Source organism: Pseudochaenichthys georgianus, chromosome 10 (assembly GCF_902827115.2).
Source record: "Pseudochaenichthys georgianus chromosome 10, fPseGeo1.2, whole genome shotgun sequence".
In the NCBI taxonomy this organism is placed as follows: domain Eukaryota; kingdom Metazoa; phylum Chordata; class Actinopteri; order Perciformes; family Channichthyidae; genus Pseudochaenichthys; species Pseudochaenichthys georgianus.
Window position 1 is genome coordinate 24,580,572 of NC_047512.1, and position 21,411 is coordinate 24,601,982.

Genomic DNA, 21,411 nt, shown 5'->3' on the forward strand with positions numbered 1-21,411 from the left:
TGGCCATTAAAATGCGTTTTCATGTCATTTGATGCGAGAAACACGAGTTGTTATTTCAGATTATGTGTGCAGTGGATGTACATGATCTTTAGTTTGCTAGTTATTACGAAGATTACTTCAGGAAATTGCGTTCAACGTTTTCATTGTTACCAAGGTGGTTGCTAGGGACGCTGCTATCGATATTATTTCTGTTATGTTGTGTAACTGTTTAATGGTGTTATCTTTATTGCTACCCCCTTCCCCGTCAATGTATAGTGTTGGTCCACAGTGCAAACATATTAGTTTAACAAAATCCGCATCTAAAGATAGCCTACGTTATTTCCCCCTGTGCAATTCCAGTCTCACATCTCACAGCACATTGTCATTAACAAATAACAGAAACAGACCGAAAACATTTTTTTTAAATAAAATAATACTTTATTCCGAGTGTTATTGCTTTTCTCTTTGAAAGTCATCACATAACGGCATTGTAATACACGGTTCGGCTGCATTAAATATGACATATCTGCCGTAGTTCTGTATTTATAGAGCCCTAATGAGAAGACTTCTAGACAAACATGAGGAACTGAAAACGTGACGTGGATCATAAATATATCAGCCATTAAACAACATCTTACATTTCTGTTCACACAATACGTCTCCTTGCAGTATCAACACTAATTCGGCTGACTTGTATATTTGATCCAATTGGTAGATAGGCTGTATTTACACCATAAAGGTGCACAGCTGATATAAAGGGACACCTAGTGGTTAAAGCATGTTATTGAATTTCATTATTTGTATTATTAGATATTAATAGGATCCCTATAAAGTATATTCATTACTCGTTATTCTCTACTAATAGTTAATTAAAGACTGTATATAATGACTATTTTGCACATCCCTTTCAAGATTTCAAGATTTTCTAAGGTTTATTGACATATCATATAAGCCTACACAACTATGGTGTAGTTATGCATTGAATGAAAAACTTGGGTCGCAGGTTCCTCAATAGTGCATTACAAGACATCTAGCAATATTTGTGCATAACTCCAGCAATGTTAACTATGTTGAAGCACTTATTTTAACTGATATTATACATAATGTATTATACTCTTATAAGATGTATGTAGATATTTAATCTCCGGCCTTGTCAGGTATTGAACAATCAATAAATAAAGAACACAGAATTGTTAAATATAAAACACAGAATTTGTGTGATTATACTAAATGATTTACAAATAAACACCACTGCATCTTTAACTGTTACACATGCTGATGTAACGCAAATGTTCCAACTTGGGATCAATAAAGTATATCTTATCTTAAGCTGATCGATGGCTACTGCCATATTTGCAAAATTTGCCTCTGAACCTTGACAAGTGCACGTTTCAGGCTTATCAATTAATGTAATGTAATGTTATCAATTAACAACAGGGGTTCCATCCCATTTCAAGTGCTGTTTGAGAATCGGCGTAACCCTCGGAGCGCTCTCCAATCACAGAGTTTGAGGACTATCACCGGGTTTGTCAAACAGAGCACATGGTGTAGTCCAAACGATAGCTGGGGATTCTGGGTAGTGTAGTGTCTTCTGCCATCCTTTACTCCGAAAAAATATTTGTTTCTCCGAATCGAAGGGGAAAAATACAAAAGCATTGCACACAATTTAAACCAATCAATGTTGTGTAATTAACAAGGATAATCTGGTGTTTTTTAGTCGATGAGTAGTGCAGATATCACTGTAAAATCAATCGACAGTAAGGGGAATACTTACTTCCAGGTGTACAATTCTCCGTTATCCAATGAGAATGGATGCTCGCATTGCCTTTAAGGGCAGCCGACACAAACGAATGCCGTGCTTCCATGAGCGTCAAATCCCGCCGCAGATGGGAATACATTGCAATCAGTTGAAAGCTATTTCCGTCCCTTTATGAAGCTGAAGGAGCCTAGGAGCGTCACAACCATGGGCGTAGGAAGCATCCTGAATGTGGGGGGGACATTTTAACGGGGGGTGTGGGGGTCCTCCCCCACGAACAATTTCATCCAAATTTCCTCCAGTAGTAAAGAAAGGAAACATATTTGATTATTAATTCAGAGCCGTCTTTGAATTAATAAAAAGCAGTTTAAATGCCGATTTTGTTGTACATTTCAGGGTTCATACACTTTTCACCAATGATTTTCAATGACTTTTCCAAGACTTCTCAATGACCTTTACCTAATTGTCCATGACCAAAAAAAAAAAATTACCACTGAAAATGGTTTATTTGAACATGGAACAGGAAAATAAGGTCTGCATATTAAACATGTAGTGCCTATCTAAAACAAATCAAATAGTAGGCTTACTAGCTTCTACACGCTAAAGCAACTGTAGTTAGGGAGGCAAATTCATCAGGGATGAAAAAAGGTCAGTGTCAGTAATAACAAGAACGCTAAAGAGTCACACTAATAGAAATATATAAAGCATTATTTTAATTGTGTAGCAGTCAGTTTATAATTTTGGCAGCACTGTTGAGCATTTTGAAAATGTATTTTCATGCCTCTGTGCAAGGCTTAGTCTTTCTATCTGTATAGCCAACAGAAAACAGAGCAGAAGAAAGATACATAAACAAACACAAATAGCTGTGCGTTTGCTTCACCTTAGCATGTGTTCTTTGCAGTGTTTGTTGAGGTTTGATTATGACTGATTTTAGTAAGTAAGAACGAAGTAACGGTTGTCGGGGCAATGTTAGTAACTGTAGTGTGATTACTGAATTATAAAAGTAGAGCGTTACCACTACACCGTTACCGACAAAAGTATATTATACACACCCAACTCTGTACGTGGGTAACATTTTGAGATACTTGTACTTTATTTAAGGATTTCAATGTTTTGCTACTGTGTACTTATACTCCACTACAGTTCAGAGGTAAATGGTGTACTTCTACTCCTCTATAGTTCAGAGGTAAATGGTATTTAATACCTTTAGTTACTTCACAGATCTGGATGAAGGATGTGAAATATAATCAAGTGTTGAATCAGACTTTAGTTCCACCTGGAGTAAATCCACAAGCTATCCTGCAGTATACAAAGTCATTCAAACTAGCTGTACCTTTGAGAACACTTTCATGATCAATCATTATAAAACACATCATATATATTATTCTGAAATGGACCAATCTGCACAACGACTACTTTTACTGTCGCTACTTTCACTATATTTTGATGAGAATACTTTTCTACTTTTACTTGAGGAACATTTTGAATGCAGGACTTTTACTGTAACAGACACTCTGGTACTTCTACTTTTACTCAAGTACAAGATCTGAGTACTTCTACTTTTACTCAAGTACAAGATCTGAGTACTATACTTTAATTAAGTACAAGATCTGAGTACTTCTACTAAAGTACAAGATCTGAGTACTTCTACTTTTACTCTAGCACAATATCTATACTTATACCACCTCTGTTTATAGCCTATGAACAAAACTATTAGAAAACGAAGGCTAAAGCTAACGTTAGCAGATAGTGACAATGTATGCTAGCTAGCTAGCTCAACGATTCCTTAAATGATATTGCGACAGAAAAACTTTTCAGTTCACATCACGCTCTGCCGCTCTGCTCTGAATACCTGAACTGCCCGTTCTAACAGCTGTTCACCAGCAATGCAGTCTGTGCCACAGTGACTCCGCACAGTTAACGAACGCACCGTAGATAATGTAGCTGACCCTCATCCCGGAGCAGCAGAGTTCAGCCGACCCGACAGGCAGGAAGACTCGAGCACACAGCTCGCGCTTCATATATTAAAAATTAACACCATGCGCGTCATGATGGCACATAACAGCTCGCGACCGCAGATTATTTCGGCGACAAGATAAAATGTAATTATATTTGACACAACTTTAGTTACATTTCCATGACTTTTCCAAAACTTTGGGAAAAATATTGTTTTCCATAACTTTTCCAGGTTTTCAATGACCGTACGAACCCTGACATTTATATACAACAATAAATATGTGTGAGTGCATTGAGAGATATTGTTGTGGAGAGTCATTTATATATAAATCGCAAAAAACATTTGTGAATCCTTCTGTGAGCATTTATTAATATTGTTTCCTGTTCAATTTCCCCACTGATTTCCTTAACATTCTGGGATGAGAGTCCACATCACAATTTACTCTAAACTGTCATTTCCCTTTCATCACTCACCTCAGCAACAGACCTCTCTCCACTGTCCCTGTGGTCTGCCTCTGACTCACTCTCAAGCGCCTAGATGTCAAGAGAGGTGGTGAAGTGATCATTATGTATTGAGCAGTATACGCTTTCACATTGAATCATAACAAGTCATACTGAATGTAAATACAACTGACTCTAAAGTAAGTCCCAGTCTGTGATATTGGACATTTTGAAGACTCAAAGTCCCAAGCAGTAGGTTGAATATAGTCTATGTAATGTGCACAGAAAACAAATAGTTAACTGAATACTGGGATGGAAATTGCCTATAAGCACTCAGTAAAACATAAACACACACAAAAAGCTTCTGAATGATAAGAAGTATAATTAAAACATAATGCACATTACCATTTTGAGAGAGAGTACCGAAGTTAAAGAACTCAGAAAATAATCTCTTATCGAACTGAGGCTCCAGTAAAACACACTGACTGCGTCTCTACATGGACATCATGGTGTTTACATGAGCACAGAGAGATCGGGTTATTCATGTTCCCTGTTTACATGATAAATACTAGTAACCTGGCATTTCGATGCCTTTTCTCATCTAAACTATTCAGTATTTGTATCTCTCTACCATGACATAGTTTCATTGATTTGGGTATTCTCTCAATAAGCAAGTGGAATGGATTAGATAGTGAAGCACTGACACAGCCCTCTACAATGTGCGGCGAGTGGATAGACCGATTCACGGACTTTCCACATGGTAAAAGTGGGGGGGTCTAAACTAATCATTTCAAAAAGTGGGGGGGACTTGTCCCACCCTCATATAATGGCTGCGACGCCCATGGTCACAACTGCACGCCACGGACACTGACCATACGTCGCTCCTGGACGATTATGGAGTGAGAGTGTGTTGCTGAAGGATGCTACAAGCCTACTTACTTTGTAACGCGTTACACCCAACTCTGCTTACACGGCTTAGAACCGTAGTTACAAAAGTAACCGTGGCCGGTGCTTAAAAGTGTCAGCCAAACGGCTGCACACTAGATAATATAATATTGGGAGGATGAAATCCTCTTAGTCTAGTAGGCTACTAGGAGCAGTAAATACAACGATATAGCCAGGGGTGCAAATGACTTTTTTGCCCTGGTTCTCAAAGGAGCACCTGGAGATGTTGCTTGGTGCGCATCCTTAACCCTCTGGAGTCTAAGGGTATTTTCTCGATTTTTAGATGTTTTCTTAAATCACCTTTTAAATGTATTTCTTCTAACATGGCACCCCATGTGTTACATATCAAAATGCTCAGGACAATCTCTGGTATTGCTATATATGCAAATTACTCACCTTAGAGCACTGATTGATGAGATAAGTAGCTCAAATCTTAAAATTTGACATCTGATTTTCGGAAAATCTTCAAAACTCTTGTGAAAACACAAATGTACTCATGTGATCGAATTGTTTTGGTGTTTTAGATTTGGTTACCAAAGTCTTAGGATCACAAAAGCAGTGACATATTTGAATTACACTGTATATAAATGTGTTATTCATGTCTAAAATGAAAAAAATTCAATTCGAATTTTGAGTAAGGTTTTTATCACTCTACTTTCACCACAGCAGGGACTGAGATACATCAGGACTGAATAATGACTTCATATTACATACCAAGGTTCATGTGATGTGTACAAATACAAATTGAGCATTCAACCTTTTTTTTCAACCAACAATTTATTATAAATATGTTTTTTTCAACCAACTATTTATATAAATATTAGACACTGGAAAATATAACTATTTACAAAATTTAACATCAGAACTTTCAACCAACTATTCATTATAAATGTCAAGACAGTGTCAAGGTCTTTGTCTGTCTTCCAAGACAGTGGGTCTGGCTGCTGTGTAGGTGGGGGTGATGGTGCATGGGCTGCTGTGTAGGTGGGGTGTACAAGTGCTATACGAGATCTCCATGAGACCTCCTTGCTGGCTGGGTTGAAGATGATGGCTGTGATGGAGCCTTTGTGCTGAGGTGTATCTTGACCTGGTGGCAGCCGCAGATGGAGGTGGAGGCAGCTGTAGTGATGCTGGTCTGCTGGTCCTTGGTGGTGATGGCTCTGGTGAAGGCCCTTGAGCCACAGTAGATCTTGACCTGGGGGCCGGCACAGATGGATGTTCTGGCTGCTGGATAAATGCCGCCACCTGTGGGCCACTAGGCCCAGACAGCTGTGAAACATCTCTGTAAAACAACATTAAAACTAACTAATTCATGGAAATGAAAGTTCAAGTAAAAGGGGGCGCAAGCCACAAAGAACAATGCCACACATAAAAAGAAAGGTGGGGAGGTGGAGAAGGAGGTCTCGCTGCGATCGCTCTCGCGCGCGCGCGTCACACACACACACACACACACACACACACACACACAACACACACACACACACTACACACCAACACACAACACACACACACACAACACACACACACACACACACAACACACACACCACACAAACACACACACACACACACACACACACACACACCACACACACACACACACACACACACACACACACACACACACACACACACACACACACACACACACACACACACACACACACACACACCACACACACACACACACACAGGTATTTCCAGTTAACTTTACATTCAGTATAAAATCACAGACACACATATACATAGGCTACATCTGATTACAAAGTCTCATCTGTACAGGACGGTAAAATAATATCAGGCACACATATAACTAAATCTATGACAAAGTCTCATCTGTACAGAACAGTATGATCAAATAATCGATGGCAAAAACATGTCACTGTAAATGTCTCCGTTGTGGGATGAATAAATGATTAATTTAAATCATCTACACATGTAATCTCACTTTTACACACCAAAATAACGTTAACACAGAGTAAAACGTTTTCTAATGGAGAGTCTATTTTGTCCCAATAAAAAGTTCATGACTCTCGATAAAAAATATATATCAATAAACCTATTGTTCATTTTCGCGGTAGTCCCCACACATTGCCAGTACACTATTACTCTAATATTGACACCTACCCATGTCCAAATGGATCCTTGTTGTTGTCTTTGTATTCTTCTTCTTCAGAAGAGTTGAAAACTTCAGGTTCTGAGGCTCTATCTTCACTGCTGCTAGCGAAAAAAAATCTCTAGCGAAGTCGGCAACTGTAAAGTTTTTTTTAGCCATTTTCTCTGTCTCTCTCTCTCCCCTCACAGACGTAAACTGATGGGAGACACGTGGTTTATGTTTTGTTTACTTGGTGGGTAGGTCCTTAGTGATTTCTCGATGTCCATTGATCATTTCAGACCATGATGGCTGCCGGCCGAGATTTCCTTGACGGACACACGAATCCACCAATCCCACACAGTGTAAAGTCAAGCTGCTTTGAGCGGCCATATTGGCTGCTGTGCTCTGGTTACAGTCTCACAGGAGATACCACTGGAAATCTACTCTTCCAGCGATTCCGCGGATATCTGAATCATATTTCTACTCCTTATAATCGAAAATATATGATTAATTACGTGAAATTATGCGCACCTGGACGTGCCGGCGCGTCCACCAACTCCAGACGGTTGGGAAATGGAAACACTTTTCAAACTGCTTTCCATGCGACAATATTCCCATTAGGAAAGGTATTTATCTAGTCTATTTCCAATGTAAACGATCGAGATACGCACATTTATTTTTTGAAATACGCGCCTAATGACCTTTGGCGCTTCCATCGATCCGGGACTTTCATCACTGTGTGGGTACGGCTTCCTGGGCCAAAGCTCAATACAGCTGCAAACAACATGGCGTGCAATGCACCAGTGGTTTCCAACAAAAGAAAACGGTCGTCGTCAGGAGCGTATTGTATTGCCCCAGGCTGCATAAATGGTTTTTATACAAAGAAGGAAGAAGTACATTTCCATAGGCTGCCACTAAAGGATGAGAAGCTGTTCAAAGCATGGGTTATTTCCATGAAACGGTCGGATCCGCCGCTGAATCAGTACGCACGTGTGTGCAGCGAACACTTTACAAATGACGATTATGTCCACAAAATGAGGTTTGATGAGTCTGGATGCCTGGTTCAATACAAAACATTGGATTTGAAGCCAGGATCTGTTCCCACAATATTCAATTTCTCATCGTATGCAGTCGGGAACACCGACCGTCCCAGCACATCGGCCGCGCAAGACAATGACACCAGTGTCAACAAACGTGAAGTTCGAGCCACCAAACGAGCTGCTTCAGCTGCCGAGAGAGAGGTAAATATTGCAGCACTACCAGATTACTAGCTCACACATGTATTTACTGATACAGTGTGACCTTATTAATTTATGTATATATATATATATATTATGTAATAATGTACTGGAACTGGTGGTATCCCACTCGGCGAGTTCAGAACCGTCTGTACTTTCGGCGGATTCCGGATCGTATGCCACTCTAGTATTAGAGCGAATCGGTTCATAAGCATAGGCCATGGGATGCCTGGTAACTGTAGATGCTTCCACATCAATGTCATCTCCTGTCGAATAGTCAAATTCATCCTTCAAAAAGTCGATCTCATTGCAAAACGTTGTGTTGACTTCCGGTATGGATACCCGGAGTGGAGCGAGGACCCACACAGTGACGTCACCATTTGGGACTGCCCTAATGGCAGCGGCCTGGTCCCGGAATTCCCCACCCGGCCGGCGAATAATTAATTTTCTTTTGGCCATATCATATACAATAAATATTACGATCAATATCCATTGTAAAATGAATAAACTACCGGAATATTATAGCTGTAATGGTGTTTCCTTTCCCCTTTAAAATGAAATAACCCGGACCTTTTGAGGGGTACTTGACTTTATGAACGGGGGGGGGGGTGCGCTAGTGAGCACGCTCATGAACTGTTCACTGTATGCCTCGCAGCAGGGTTACTGTACGGAGCGCATAAAGCAGACTGTGAAGCTGACAATTGAGCGGCCCGACCAAGCAAGGAGGCAGAGGCAGAACGTCCAAAAATACAACCCGGTGTGGGCATTTATTCAAATCATAAGCACATGATTCACAGCCTCAATTGCTGTTCCCCTGAACACAGTCAGTAGCCACAAGGATCTCACCCACACTAGCAGCCTCCAAACAGACAGGGCAACAGACCCTAAATACACACACTAATCAGCAATTCAACACAGGTGGGGGGGAGGAGACAACACAGGGCACCAGGTGCACACAATGAACAGCCACAGACATGGGGGAAGGGGAACACTTTTAACATGAAACCAGGAAACAGAGACAGACAAACTTACATCAATTACATATATTCGCATGCTTTCTGTGCAATGTTTTTAGTACTATATTACCCGTAACGGAGGCCGAGATCTATGGGCCCAGAGATCACCTCCGTTACACAGACCCTTCACGCGATAGCGAGTGGTAGATCGAGAGATCGGAGATGCCATCGTGCTCGCGGACGGATTAAAAAAATTAAACGAATTATACTTTGGCGGCCGTTAATATACCTGGGCGGTCCGCCCAAGTAAAGTCTATGTCTCTATTTTGAGTGGGGGTGCTGAGGTGCTGGACTCCAGTGAACACTATTACGGGCACTATAGAGCACGCACAAAAGCGCGAGCACCAGGGGCGCTACAGTGGAATGTTCTACTGCAACACTCCCCACACGCAAACACACAGTACACCCGCGACTGTAAACAATGAAGGCTCCATAATCAGCTCACGACATATAGGCAGGGGTAAAGTGCTATTTTTTACGAGTGGGGAGCAGACCTCACCTCCTCTAGGGGGTCCTGGTGGATGCTCCCCCGGGAAGATTTTTTTTAAATATTGAAGTTAAAAGCATCAATCTGGTGCACTTTGAGAGCAACATTAAGAGATCTATGGATACATCTCTCAACACCCAGATGAAACACAACTGTAAGCAGATGTTCTTTTTCTTTATGAATATTTTACAAATCTCCCCTTTCAAACTGTATTCTTCTTTTACTGCCATATAGTATTTCATAACTGTTTTTCCTTTATTCTCTTGTTTTTTTTTATAACCATAATGATCATATGAAGGTGTGCCGTGGAAATAATCTGTTGAATAATTTGTGACCAAACCGTTTGAGACCCACTGAGATAATTTAGACTAAAGTTAACTATCTAAACACTCAGAGAGTCCTTTAGCTCACCTGAGTCTCTCAGTCTGAGAGGACAGCTTATTGTGGAACAAACAGCTCCTTACGTCCGTTAGTGCAGCTAGCTAACCAGATGCTAACAACACGGTCCCTGCTGGCACTCTCTCTCTCTCTCTCTCTCTCTCTCTCTCTCTCTCTCTCTCTCTCTCTCTCTCTCTCTCTCTCTCTACCTCAATACATAATTTTCCCGAAATAAGGTCCCATGGAGGTCCACCGGAAAGGGAGGGACTTCGCCTCTCTATGTGTGCTCACAGAACATGCGCCCCTTAAGCCCCGCCCCGGAGCTCCCACTCTCGGCTCAGTAGAGTGAATGGAGAGAGGAAATAAATCTAGATTCGGCTTGTAGTGCATTTTACAACTTTAAGGACCTAATGATTCTAATAAGGGCTATAAAATAGTTCATACTGGGTAGTTTAAATAAAGATACAAACGTCTCTTTTAGTCAATGGGGAAAAGTCTTTCTGGGCCCAGTGACGTCACGGACTGATATGGAAATTGTAGTACTGCCGTTTGGCCACAACTAATTTTTTCATCAGAGTCCGGCGCACTTCCTGGGGGCTTGGTGTGAACGCGATCTGCTCTTTAGTTCCATGGGGGAACTGAGACCCCATTTACACAGGAACGTTTGCGTTTACACACGTATGCGTTTTTAAAAAAGTCTTCCGTTCACACGCATTCGATTCATTTAACGTGTCCGTTCACACGAGACCGCTGGAAACGCTGTAGTACATATGCCAGGCCTGTAAGTGGCGCTGCTGCCGCCACAAAATACACCAAAAGCAGCGAAGAAGACCCCGGAGCATGGTTGCCTGGTTGCCCTTCTGTTTATTCTCCACGGTGGACAGCATGTGCATCTGCTTTAAATCTCTCCGGTAGTCCACCAGCAGATGAAAAACACCCACCTCTCCGCCTCTTCCAAGGGACGAGGGGACTATGCGGCAGAGTTTCCGTTAACATTTTGTTTTGCTGGTCAACATATCCGTTAAAGTTTAAATGTTCCGTACAAAATTAGAAAAGTGCCGGTCAGAGGTCTTCTTTGTTATTTATTGAGCTTTAAAAACAAATTGATAACGACTATATAATAATATAAGAATAATAAACGGAGCCTCTCTTTTCCTCCCCCTCTTCTGAGCCCAGCAGCTGATCTCTGATGGAGCATATGCAGTGGCGTTTTTATATGTACAAAAGTGGTGGGGCACAAAAAACTTAGATGTCTATATATAAGCTTCTGCAGTGAGGTTCATGGCTGGTGAGGCACTGGCACTGACTCTTCAGGTTTACAAATATTATATTTTGACCTAAATCAAAATATAATATTATTTTCAAAAGCTTTTTTTTGTCTGATGCTTCAATTAATTTTAAACAGACAGTTCAACAGAAGGATACCCAAAACATGTAATTTTATCATTTAAATATTTAATTGTTCTCTCTTAGTAAGATCCCATTTTCAATAAAATTGCAGTCTTACCTTGACATGAAGATGAAGTCCATTTGCCTATCCTTCTGGACAAAAATCTCTATTACTTTTTTGTAAAAGTCCTCCTTATCTTCTTGTAGTTTCAAAAGTCTATCATAAATCTAATCTAATCAATAGATTTATGATTCGAAAATTATAAAAGTAGGGTAGACATGTGGATATTATCCGGCTGAACAAAACGTGCATTTATCTAACAGGTTTGTATCCCACAGATCTTATTTTGAGCTATTTTCTAAAATCCTATGGAGAAATATCATTGCCTTTTTGTCGAGGGAAGCCATGCGCAGTTTACTTCCAGGTTTTAGGACGTGTCACTGCAGCTCTCTCGTCTCCTCTTCACACACCACACTTTTCGCGGCACACGTACTTACAACTAATCAGCTCTGAATTATGTGAGATGATGTATGGTGGGGATGGCAGCACTATGCCCCTATGGTCATTATTTTTTTCCCACACACATTAAATAGGACAATACTCTGAGCATGCGCAGTGTAGTTTTTACAGTCACCATTGACTTAAACAGGGAGAGGGAGGGAGGGGCAGGATCGGGTTTTGTCCCACATGGCTCTAAATAGCTCAATAGGCACACACTGTAGACACTAATTAGAAGAACACAGACTAAAACAGAAATGTACAGACGAATCAGATGATTAAACATGATCTTAAAATATATTTTATATTTTTTTTTTTGTTGCATTTTTTTGTAATCATTATTTTTAATACTTTCTGCTGACACTAGGTGGGGGTGTGCCCCACCTGCCCCTAATGACCAGTCGCCACTGAGCATATGTGTGGGCTGGACCTGTATTTTACAGGAAAGGAGTGAGCAGAGGGTCGAGTTGTCGATTCTTGTTCTGTTTTCTGTGACTATCTTCCTCACCCTCTCAGACTTTGAGTTGCGCGCTACTAAAGAGACGCGCTACCATGGAAACCAAACAATGGTGTAGCTGTATTAAAGTCTGAGTGGAAACAGTCCTGAGTAAATCTGATTTTGTCAGAAATGCGGGAGAAATATGACCCCGGGAGGAAACCGGGAGAGGGCAATGAAATCGGGAGGGTTGGCAAGTATGTTCCCAACCCCTGCATTAGAGCGTAAAAACTGTAACTATAAGTATCTGAAATAAATATGTGTACTGAAACAAATACCAATAACAGTATTGCATTGTTTTCTTATGCGCAATTACTTCATATTGTCTTTGTCGTTTTCATCCTGCATTTTTTGTGCCCCCCTCAGAACATAACTGGCCCCAGCCTGGCCCCCCCAGTCAAATTGGTCTAGAACCGCCACTGCGCCTCGTGTAAACAAAAGGGTTATACACAAGAGAAACTATGCGGATACAACCCGTTTCGTCCTCGTGTAAACGGGGTCTAAGTGCTGGGAAGTACGGCAAAGTACTTGGGGTTGAATGTCAAGCATGGTTATGGACAAAGAATATTTTTCTAAAGCCTTTGAATGACATTGATTTTTAGCTTGAATTGCTCAAGGTAAGACTTTTACGTGTGTTATAAAGCAAATGTAAAAACGATCAGCCATACCATTTTAAATTAATACAAAAAAGCAAACAAAAGTCAACACAACACAAGATGGTAATAATAAAAGGGGAAAAGTGAATACACTGGTATCCTTGCTTTTGAATAAAGCAATCATATATTTGACTTTTATTTTGTGCATAATATGTTGTTTTGCACACCGATAATTCTCAAATGTCTTTCCAACGTGTAATTCAATATTGGCCACCATAAAACAGATGTATTCAATCTTCTTGAAAAGTTGAAATATGCATGTTTGTTATGTAATACATGTTCGTTGTGTTATATTTTAAGATGTATTCTCTAATTGTGTTAGTGATGCACAATGTTAAGAGGAGGTAAGAGTGTTTGCATGTTCAGCCGCATCGTGACGCTACAGCTGAACAGTGCCACACTGTGCAACACAAACATCCTTTTTCTAACGCTCTTCTGAGAACAGCAGTTGTTTTTCTGCCCTGAAATTAGTCTTTCAGGCAGCCCCACGTACAACTCACCCAGCCTCCTGCGCTTCGATTGGATCAAACCGCGTTATGCAGCGCCTGTTTCTTCCTGTGAGGCCTAATTTAGGGAAATATCTTTGCGTTGTTCCCGGTTTCCGGAAGATCTTTGTAGCCTTCCTAAAAGAAAGAAAATGGAATCCTGCAATCGCACTTAGCTTAACAGTGGAGCGTTTTTGAGAGAATATCAATAGAACAAATTGGAAGTACAATTACACTGCTATTAACATAATTGAACAGGTAATGTAACAGAGATTTGGTGACAGACTGTATATTACTTGTGATTACCTTTGCTTTCACTAGCTAGCTAATTTTAGCTTGTTTGTGAATTGCTTGTGAACGTCATTGGTTGACGTCGCTAGCTTAGTTAGCTTGCGGTGATGCTAACAGTAGCGTTAATGTCTTTTTAATAAAACCCTCGTGTTTCCCCCCCCCCAGTAACAATATAAAAGACTTAAAGCAAGGCAATGCCATGTTTCCTTACAACAGCAGTTTGTGCGAAATTAGGTCAAAGAAATGTAACTGAGGACACTTATCACGAAGTTGCTGGCTAATGTTGGACATGTACTAGCTTTAGCAAAGTGAAAGCTCAACACAACCGGGATGTTTGGTCACCCGGGAAGCTTGTTTTGAACCGACGATACACATGGTTTCAGACTCACTGTCAGCAGTCGATTATTTGTTCGCATTTTACCACAGACATGGTGGGTGATTCTTCATAGCTAATAGTAGTTGAAGTTGTCAGTGTTGGAAACCGTGTACAATGCTCGCTAGCGTAGGCTAAGCTAGATGGTGCCATTTTGTTTTTATCTCGACTTTGACCAACACTCTGCTTTTGCATAGGACTTTAAGATACATAAACCGTTCAATTATTCAAAGGAAATGTAGATATTAAACAGCCACCTGTTCAATGTTGCTCAGGAAACGTTCTGTATACGTCAGTTTGGATGTAACGTCTCAGCTAGCTGGTGTTGTTTTTATAGTAAATCAGCATTACACTCTGTTGTTAACCAGTGGATGTAAACCAAGCTAACATTAGCTACTGGGGCCATATTCACAAATATTAAGCGTGTCGCAATGTGATGCAGTATTTTGACCAGGGATTTTACCCTGAGGACAATGTTCCTGGTTGTACACAAAGTGGAAATTCTTTAAGGTGTAAAGTTAAAGTGTGATGAGACATTTGGCCTTTTTATGAATCAATGTTGCATAATCTAGTATTCTTGATTTCCATCTCTTTTATTCAATGTATTTAGTTTGTATTTGTTATGTGTTATTTGTTATTGCCTATGTAAAGCAATTTGAATTGCCTTTGTCTCTGAAATGTGCTACATGAATAAACTAACCTTAACCTTATTGTTATTAAATATAAATCTGTAAACGTTTCTCCTTCTTTTTTTAGCTGCAGCAGCTGGATCCTGCTGAAGATTGGAGAGCATCCCTCACCTCCCTCCCTTCTGGTTCAATGGAGGGGTCCGACAGTGCCGAGCAGAGCGGCGGCGGGGAGCAGCCAGAGTCTCAGCGCAGGAGGCAGCTGGACCGCCTGGGCAGGGAGGAGGCCTTCTACCAGTTTGTCAACAATCTCAGTGATGAGGACTATCGGCTCATGAGAGACAACAATCTTTTAGGCACCCCAGGTAATGAACCTCTAATATAATTACACCAGCCTGTAGCCCTGTGACCTTTACAGTTCACAGTGGAAATCAATCAATCAACAACTTTATTAATCCCGCAAGGTGCAATTAGTTATGAGCAGCTTGTCTGTGTACATGACGTACACAGGCAAGAACATACAGGAAGAAAACACACAGATACACCCGGGAGCAGAGACGTGGATCATTCCAATTTACATGATAAATAGTTAATAGCATCACAATAATATATAAATAAATAATCAAGTTAAAAAGACTTTCAAGAATTAAAAAATTGACTGCAGAGGGGATGAATGATTTTGAAAAGCGATTTGTCTTTAGAGCAGGTAAAACATATCTACGCCCGATGGCAACAGATGAAATTAATCTGCAAGAACATGACCTGGAGAGGCCGGAATGCTCTCTGCTTTCCGCATAATCTGTTGGTTGCAAAAGGAGTTTAAGTCTCTCTGTTTCACTTCGATGACCTTAGAGCAGGTTTTAACAAATGTTGACAAGATAATACTAACAGTGTTTCCCATACATTGATTTATATGTGGTGGGCCGCAACAATGAAATATCGTCCGCCACAAATGGATCTCATACAAAAATAAAAAAATATTATATATTTATAATTTTTATTTTGGTGGTCTAATGGATAGTAAGGTGGGTTGATGATCGGAAGGTTGCGAGTTCAAATCCCGCCTGGAACACCACTATTAGTGTGCCCTTGAGTAAGGCACTTAGCCCTGTAATTGGTCATTGTAAGTCGCTTTGGAATAAGGCGTCTGCTAAATGCCTAAATTATATTTTTGGGAGAATAAACCCCACAGATTCTCAACTCCGGTGTGTCTCACTCACTCGCCTTTGGCTTTTCTTGCCGGGGGGGGGGGGGGGGGGGGGGGGTGTGTGGTGCGGTGCCCCCACAAATAGAATCAAATTCTGTGGGAAACACTGACTAAGCAACTCAAAGATAAGGCTGTGTATCAGTGTTTTGTACATTCCAGGTACTCTTAGTGAAATCAAATCATAACTAGTCAAAACAAACCGATTGCCTGCCAGCAAAGGATCTTACCAAGTACTTGTGTACATTAAAGCTCTTTGTGATTTTATCTTCTTACTATTTTCTGTTTTTCTTTAAGCTGTATAGAATTCCATTCCGTTCCAGTTTTAAACTGATGCTAGTCAAAAGTGTTAATATAGATAAAGTACACTTAAATCAAGACGTTTTAATTAGTGTTGTATAAATCCCCATTTATTATGAATTTATAAAAACATGTACTACCGGGTAGTAGAGTCAGGGAACAAGACTAACGCCGTCCCATTATGCTAAACACTCATAAACAAATCCTTTTTTAAACCTGCAGAAAAATAGCTATTTGATCTTGACAGTTAGCGACTGGTTTTCAACACAATCCTACTTGGCTTAATAACACATTTTAACAATGAACAATGTCATTCTCAGAGTTTTTATTAACAGACTGTTTATTCTGTTTTGCAATGTCTCTTTCAGGAGAGGTAACACAGGACGAACTTTTAAGTAGACTTCAGCAAATCAAGGATGGTCCAGAGCAGCCGAATAGCACCCCTAGTGCCCCCAGTACTGAAAGTGGAGTGGATCCAGTTGGTAAGTTTGCCATTTCTTTCTTCTTCTTTGATTTACTGTCAAATGTAGACTTAATTTAATGCTTGTTTTCTCCTCTTATTACAGAACCACCAGAAAACTCGGAGGATCCTGCAAATGGGGATAGTCTCTTAGACTGGCTGAACACAGTGAGGCGCACAGGCAACACAACCAGAACTGGTCATCGTGGAAACCAGTCATGGCGGGCTGTGAGCCAGACCAACCCAAACAGTGGGGATTTCCGCTTCAGTCTGGAAATCAGTGTGAACCGCAACCTGGCTGAACAGCAGGCAGCTGCTGAAGGGGAGCAGGAATCTCCACACGAATCTCCACAGGAAACTCCGCAGGCAACTTCAGAAGAAACCCCAGAGAGTCAAGAAATGGTGTCTAATGTTGAACCACTTGTGGTGGAGGCTGAACCACAGGTACCCATGGAGACTGACGTGGTGGAAGAACCGGTTGTAGAGGAAGTGGCTTTGATAGTCGAGCCTGAGCCAGAGCCGGAGCCGGAGCTGGATCCAGAGCCAGAGCAGGAACCGGAGCAGGAACCAGAGCCGGAGCAGGAACCAGAGCAGGAACCTGAACCAGAGCAGGAACCAGAACAGGAACCAGAACCTGAACCAGAGCCTGAACTAGAAGAAGTTGTTTCACAAGAGATTTTAGGAGAACCTCTCCTCTCAACTGCCGCCCTGCCGGTACAACCACCACAACCCCCACTCTCTCCTTCTCCACGCAGAGGACAGCGGAGAGCCCGCAGCCGTAGTCCAGAACCACGCAGGACCAGGGCGCGCACGGCCAGGAGCCGCTCCCCTCTCAACCTGGATCGCCTGGATGGCCTCCCGAATCCACGTCATGCTCACAGCACTCAAGGCCTCAACCCTGCCACCAATGCTCCCCCTGTGCTTCAAGTGGAGGGCAGTTCACGGACTCGACAACACGTTCTTTCTAGGCAAAGCACTGCTGATGTTGATGTTCAGCCATCTAGGGCTAGTGCAGAAGTGGTCCCAGAGGCCCAACCTGTAGGAGCTCAGGAAGGAGAAGCTGCTGCAGGGGAAGGGGCCGCTGCAGGGGAAGGGGCCGCAGCAGGGCGCCGTCCCCCTACCATTATGCTTGATCTCCAGGTGCGTCGTGTGCGTCCAGGCGAATATCGGCAAAGAGACAGCATTGCTAGCCGCACCCGTTCACGCTCCCAGAACTCAAACAACACATTTCTTTATGAGAGTGAGCGTGGTGGATTTCGCAGGACTTTCTCACGCTCTGAGCGTGCTGGGGTGAGGACCTACGTCAGCACTATTCGCATCCCTATCCGAAGAATCTCTGATGCCGGTTTGGGGGAGGCCACCTCGATGGCTCTCCAATCTATGATTAGGCAAATAATGACTGGTTTTGGTGAACTCGGCTACCTCATGGACTCAGACTCCGATTCGTCAGATTCAAACCGTGGAGCCACCACACCTGCAGATCTGGCTGAGGCCCTCAACAACCCAGAAGCCAATCCTGCTGCGGCTCCTGTTGCTGATGTGGAAGAACCCCCTGTAGCTGCAGGAGTCAGAGCAAGGACAGCTGAGACTGATACCGAGGAGGGTGTTGTCACTGCTCCCCCTGCCTCAGCTGGCAGGGTTAGACCACTACCACCTATCAGCCTAGCGGAGCCCAGCTCATTGCCTTTCTTGCGGCTTGCTCACTTCTTTCTTCTAAATGATGACGATGAGGACCAGCCCCAAGGGCTGACCATAGAGCAGATTGACAACCTCTCAATGCGCAATTTTGGTGAGAGTGATGCCCTGAAGACTTGCAGTGTCTGCATAACAGAATATGCAGAAGGTAACAAGCTACGTAAGTTGCCCTGCTCTCATGAGTACCATGTGCACTGCATTGATCGCTGGCTATCTGAAAACTCCACTTGCCCCATCTGCCGCAGTGCTGTCTTGGTGTCAGCCAACAGAGAGAGTGTTGTGTAGCTCAAAAAGACTGCAGGCCTTTTGTCCCAAGTACATAAGAGGATTTGAGGAAATGTTTCTCCACTGTTGAAATGGATTTCCTTCATACCATTTGTGAGTTTAAATCATAATGCAGTCACAGGTTTGTTTTGGGGTGCTCCATACAGTGACATCGAGACATATTCAGTCTCTAGTTAGACATTTATAATTGCAGTCCAAAGTTAGTCACAAGCAATGCATGCTGTTTGAATCCACCTGTAGTGACCGAGCAGTTTGTGGCAGTGCATAAAGCCATGCACACAGGCGGCTCGGTATCTCTTAAAGACCCCCTGGTTATAAATGCTGCACACCGGCAGGTAGTTCAGGCACATCTGCTCTTTTCTATTACCTCCTAAATGGCGCCTTATATACCAGAATTTGGGTATTGGTGCACTTCTTAGTTACACCAGTTCAAAGTATTAGCTGTAAATAAGCTTGTAAAAATAATTTTGAATCATGCTTTGTATTATTGAATTGATTTTGGATTGTAAATTATCTCATGAAGATTACGGTCAAGTTGGCGGCAATTACTCTCTATCAGAGCATCCCTAAATTGACTGTTGCACCAATTGGAGGTATCAATGCAAACAGCAGAATTATTTAAAGATTGTGATGTCCAAAGGTTGTAGGACATTGATTGGTTTGCCATTTACAGTGTGACGTGTACTCTCATTTTCTTGTTTACCAGAAAGAAGCAACTCTTTTGGAGTGGCATATACCATGAAAGGTTAAAAAAAGAATGTTGTACAGACATAAGGGAAAGATAAATCCACCTAGGCTACCTTATCAAAGTGTGAGTTTTATTTTGGAATCATATAGTATCTTTATTTTCTTGATTATTAAAAATGATTAAGTAGCAGTAATACCAGAAATTAGGGGTGTCTCAATATTGGTAGTAGATATTGGGTTGATATTAAGTTGTTGGCATGTGAATTTTCCCAACTTAAAAATACTATAGGCCTACTAACAGGCATGACATGTCGAAATACTTAGATATACTTTCTTTTGCTTTCTTCATCCATATGTAAAAGATTGTTTGCTTTTTAATGTACAACTATGATTTCACAATCTTGTTGTGCTGTCATCCATTATCTACAGATCGGATCCTTTTTATTTTTACACATTGGATTGTCTTTAATTATTGACCAATGAAGTAAGTTAACTAAGTTGTTTTTCGCATAGATTGAAATGACCACACATTCACTTGAACTGTCAACTCAGCCAGAATAGATCTCTCTACACGGAGGTCCAACTTAAGTTATTAACCCAAAGATTTGAGTTTCAGATGCCAACTAAGTCTGAAAACATTCACACTATTTTCCTTCTGTCTTAATAAGGCTCCAGTAGAAAGTCCTAATGCTTGCCTCCTTCTACCCCATGAGCAGATGCTCCATATCAGTGTGCAATACATGCTAAAGTGAAAGTAGGGAAATACAAACCATGATATAAATGTATGCTATTGTTAAAACTGTTGTTAATGGCTAAAATCTTAAATGAAGACTTATTACCTTTTAAAATGTGTTGAAGTTATTTTATTTAGAAGTTCTGTAGGTTTTAATAGCACTGTCGATGAACAGGAACACTGGCTAAAGGAGTAATGGGCATCACAATGAATGCCATCCTGTCACGTGTCTTGTTCCACTGTTTGATGTCTTTGCCACAATTATTACTTCCCTCTGTGGGACAGAAAAGTTTGAATGCAAGACGTTGTCATTGTTATATATACCATAAACATGTAAATGAAATGTATGTTCCCTCTTAGGCCATTCCTTAGTCTTGGCCTTGTTCTGTGTCACCCAGTGCAGTATGTTAACTGGGTGTTAAATGAAACTAACCGCTGAATTAAACACGTTGATATGCTACAAAATGCATTAGCAGGTATGCATTCTGTACACGTACTTTGCTGCTTGGTAATTTTATCCTGCATTCAGGTGCACACAATAATTATATTATTACTTTTACCTTATATATTAAACAGTCTAAATATACTTTTATTTTCATGTTTATTTTGATATGACGAGTTGAGATGTTCATTGATATGTTTTTCCTACCGCTTTATATTTGGTTTCTAACATTTTTTAATCCAAGGCAAAATCATGACTTTGAATGATGGTGTGGAGTGGAAGCAGAGCATGGTTTGTGTTACCTTTAATGTCCAGACCATAACATATTACACAATACAACATTTGTACTACATCTTTCTTTATGATGCATTTGGTAGTGGTGGAACAAATACTCGTGTTTTACTTCAGTACTAATGCCACAGTGCCCCAGAATGTACAAAATATACAAATTAGGATACTTTGTATGGGATTAACTGGACTCATCTATCCGTTAGATTTTT

General features: G+C 41.2%; 1 protein-coding gene across 1 annotated transcript; it reads left to right on the forward strand.

Moving 5' to 3' along the window:
• The first annotated feature begins 13,916 nt into the window (after positions 1–13,916).
• Positions 13,917–20,584, forward strand: rlim (ring finger protein, LIM domain interacting). Its single transcript, XM_034092534.2, has 4 exons — positions 13,917–14,073; positions 15,236–15,470; positions 16,978–17,091; positions 17,176–20,584. Exons 2-4 carry the CDS (start codon positions 15,299–15,301, stop codon positions 19,047–19,049), a joined length of 2,160 nt encoding a protein of 719 aa, XP_033948425.1. The 5' UTR covers positions 13,917–14,073; positions 15,236–15,298; the 3' UTR covers positions 19,050–20,584.
• Positions 20,585–21,411: the final 827 nt, after the last annotated feature.

Bases quoted from the DNA above. Each gene is read 5' to 3' on its own strand.
- rlim (XM_034092534.2), top strand. From the start codon at position 15,299: ATGGAGGGGTCCGACAGTGCCGAGCAGAGCGGCGGCGGGGAGCAGCCA. The intron at 15,471-16,977 runs GTAATGAACCTC...TGTCTCTTTCAG, and splicing joins CAATCTTTTAGGCACCCCAG to GAGAGGTAACACAGGACGAA. The intron at 17,092-17,175 runs GTAAGTTTGCCA...CTCTTATTACAG, and splicing joins AAGTGGAGTGGATCCAGTTG to AACCACCAGAAAACTCGGAG.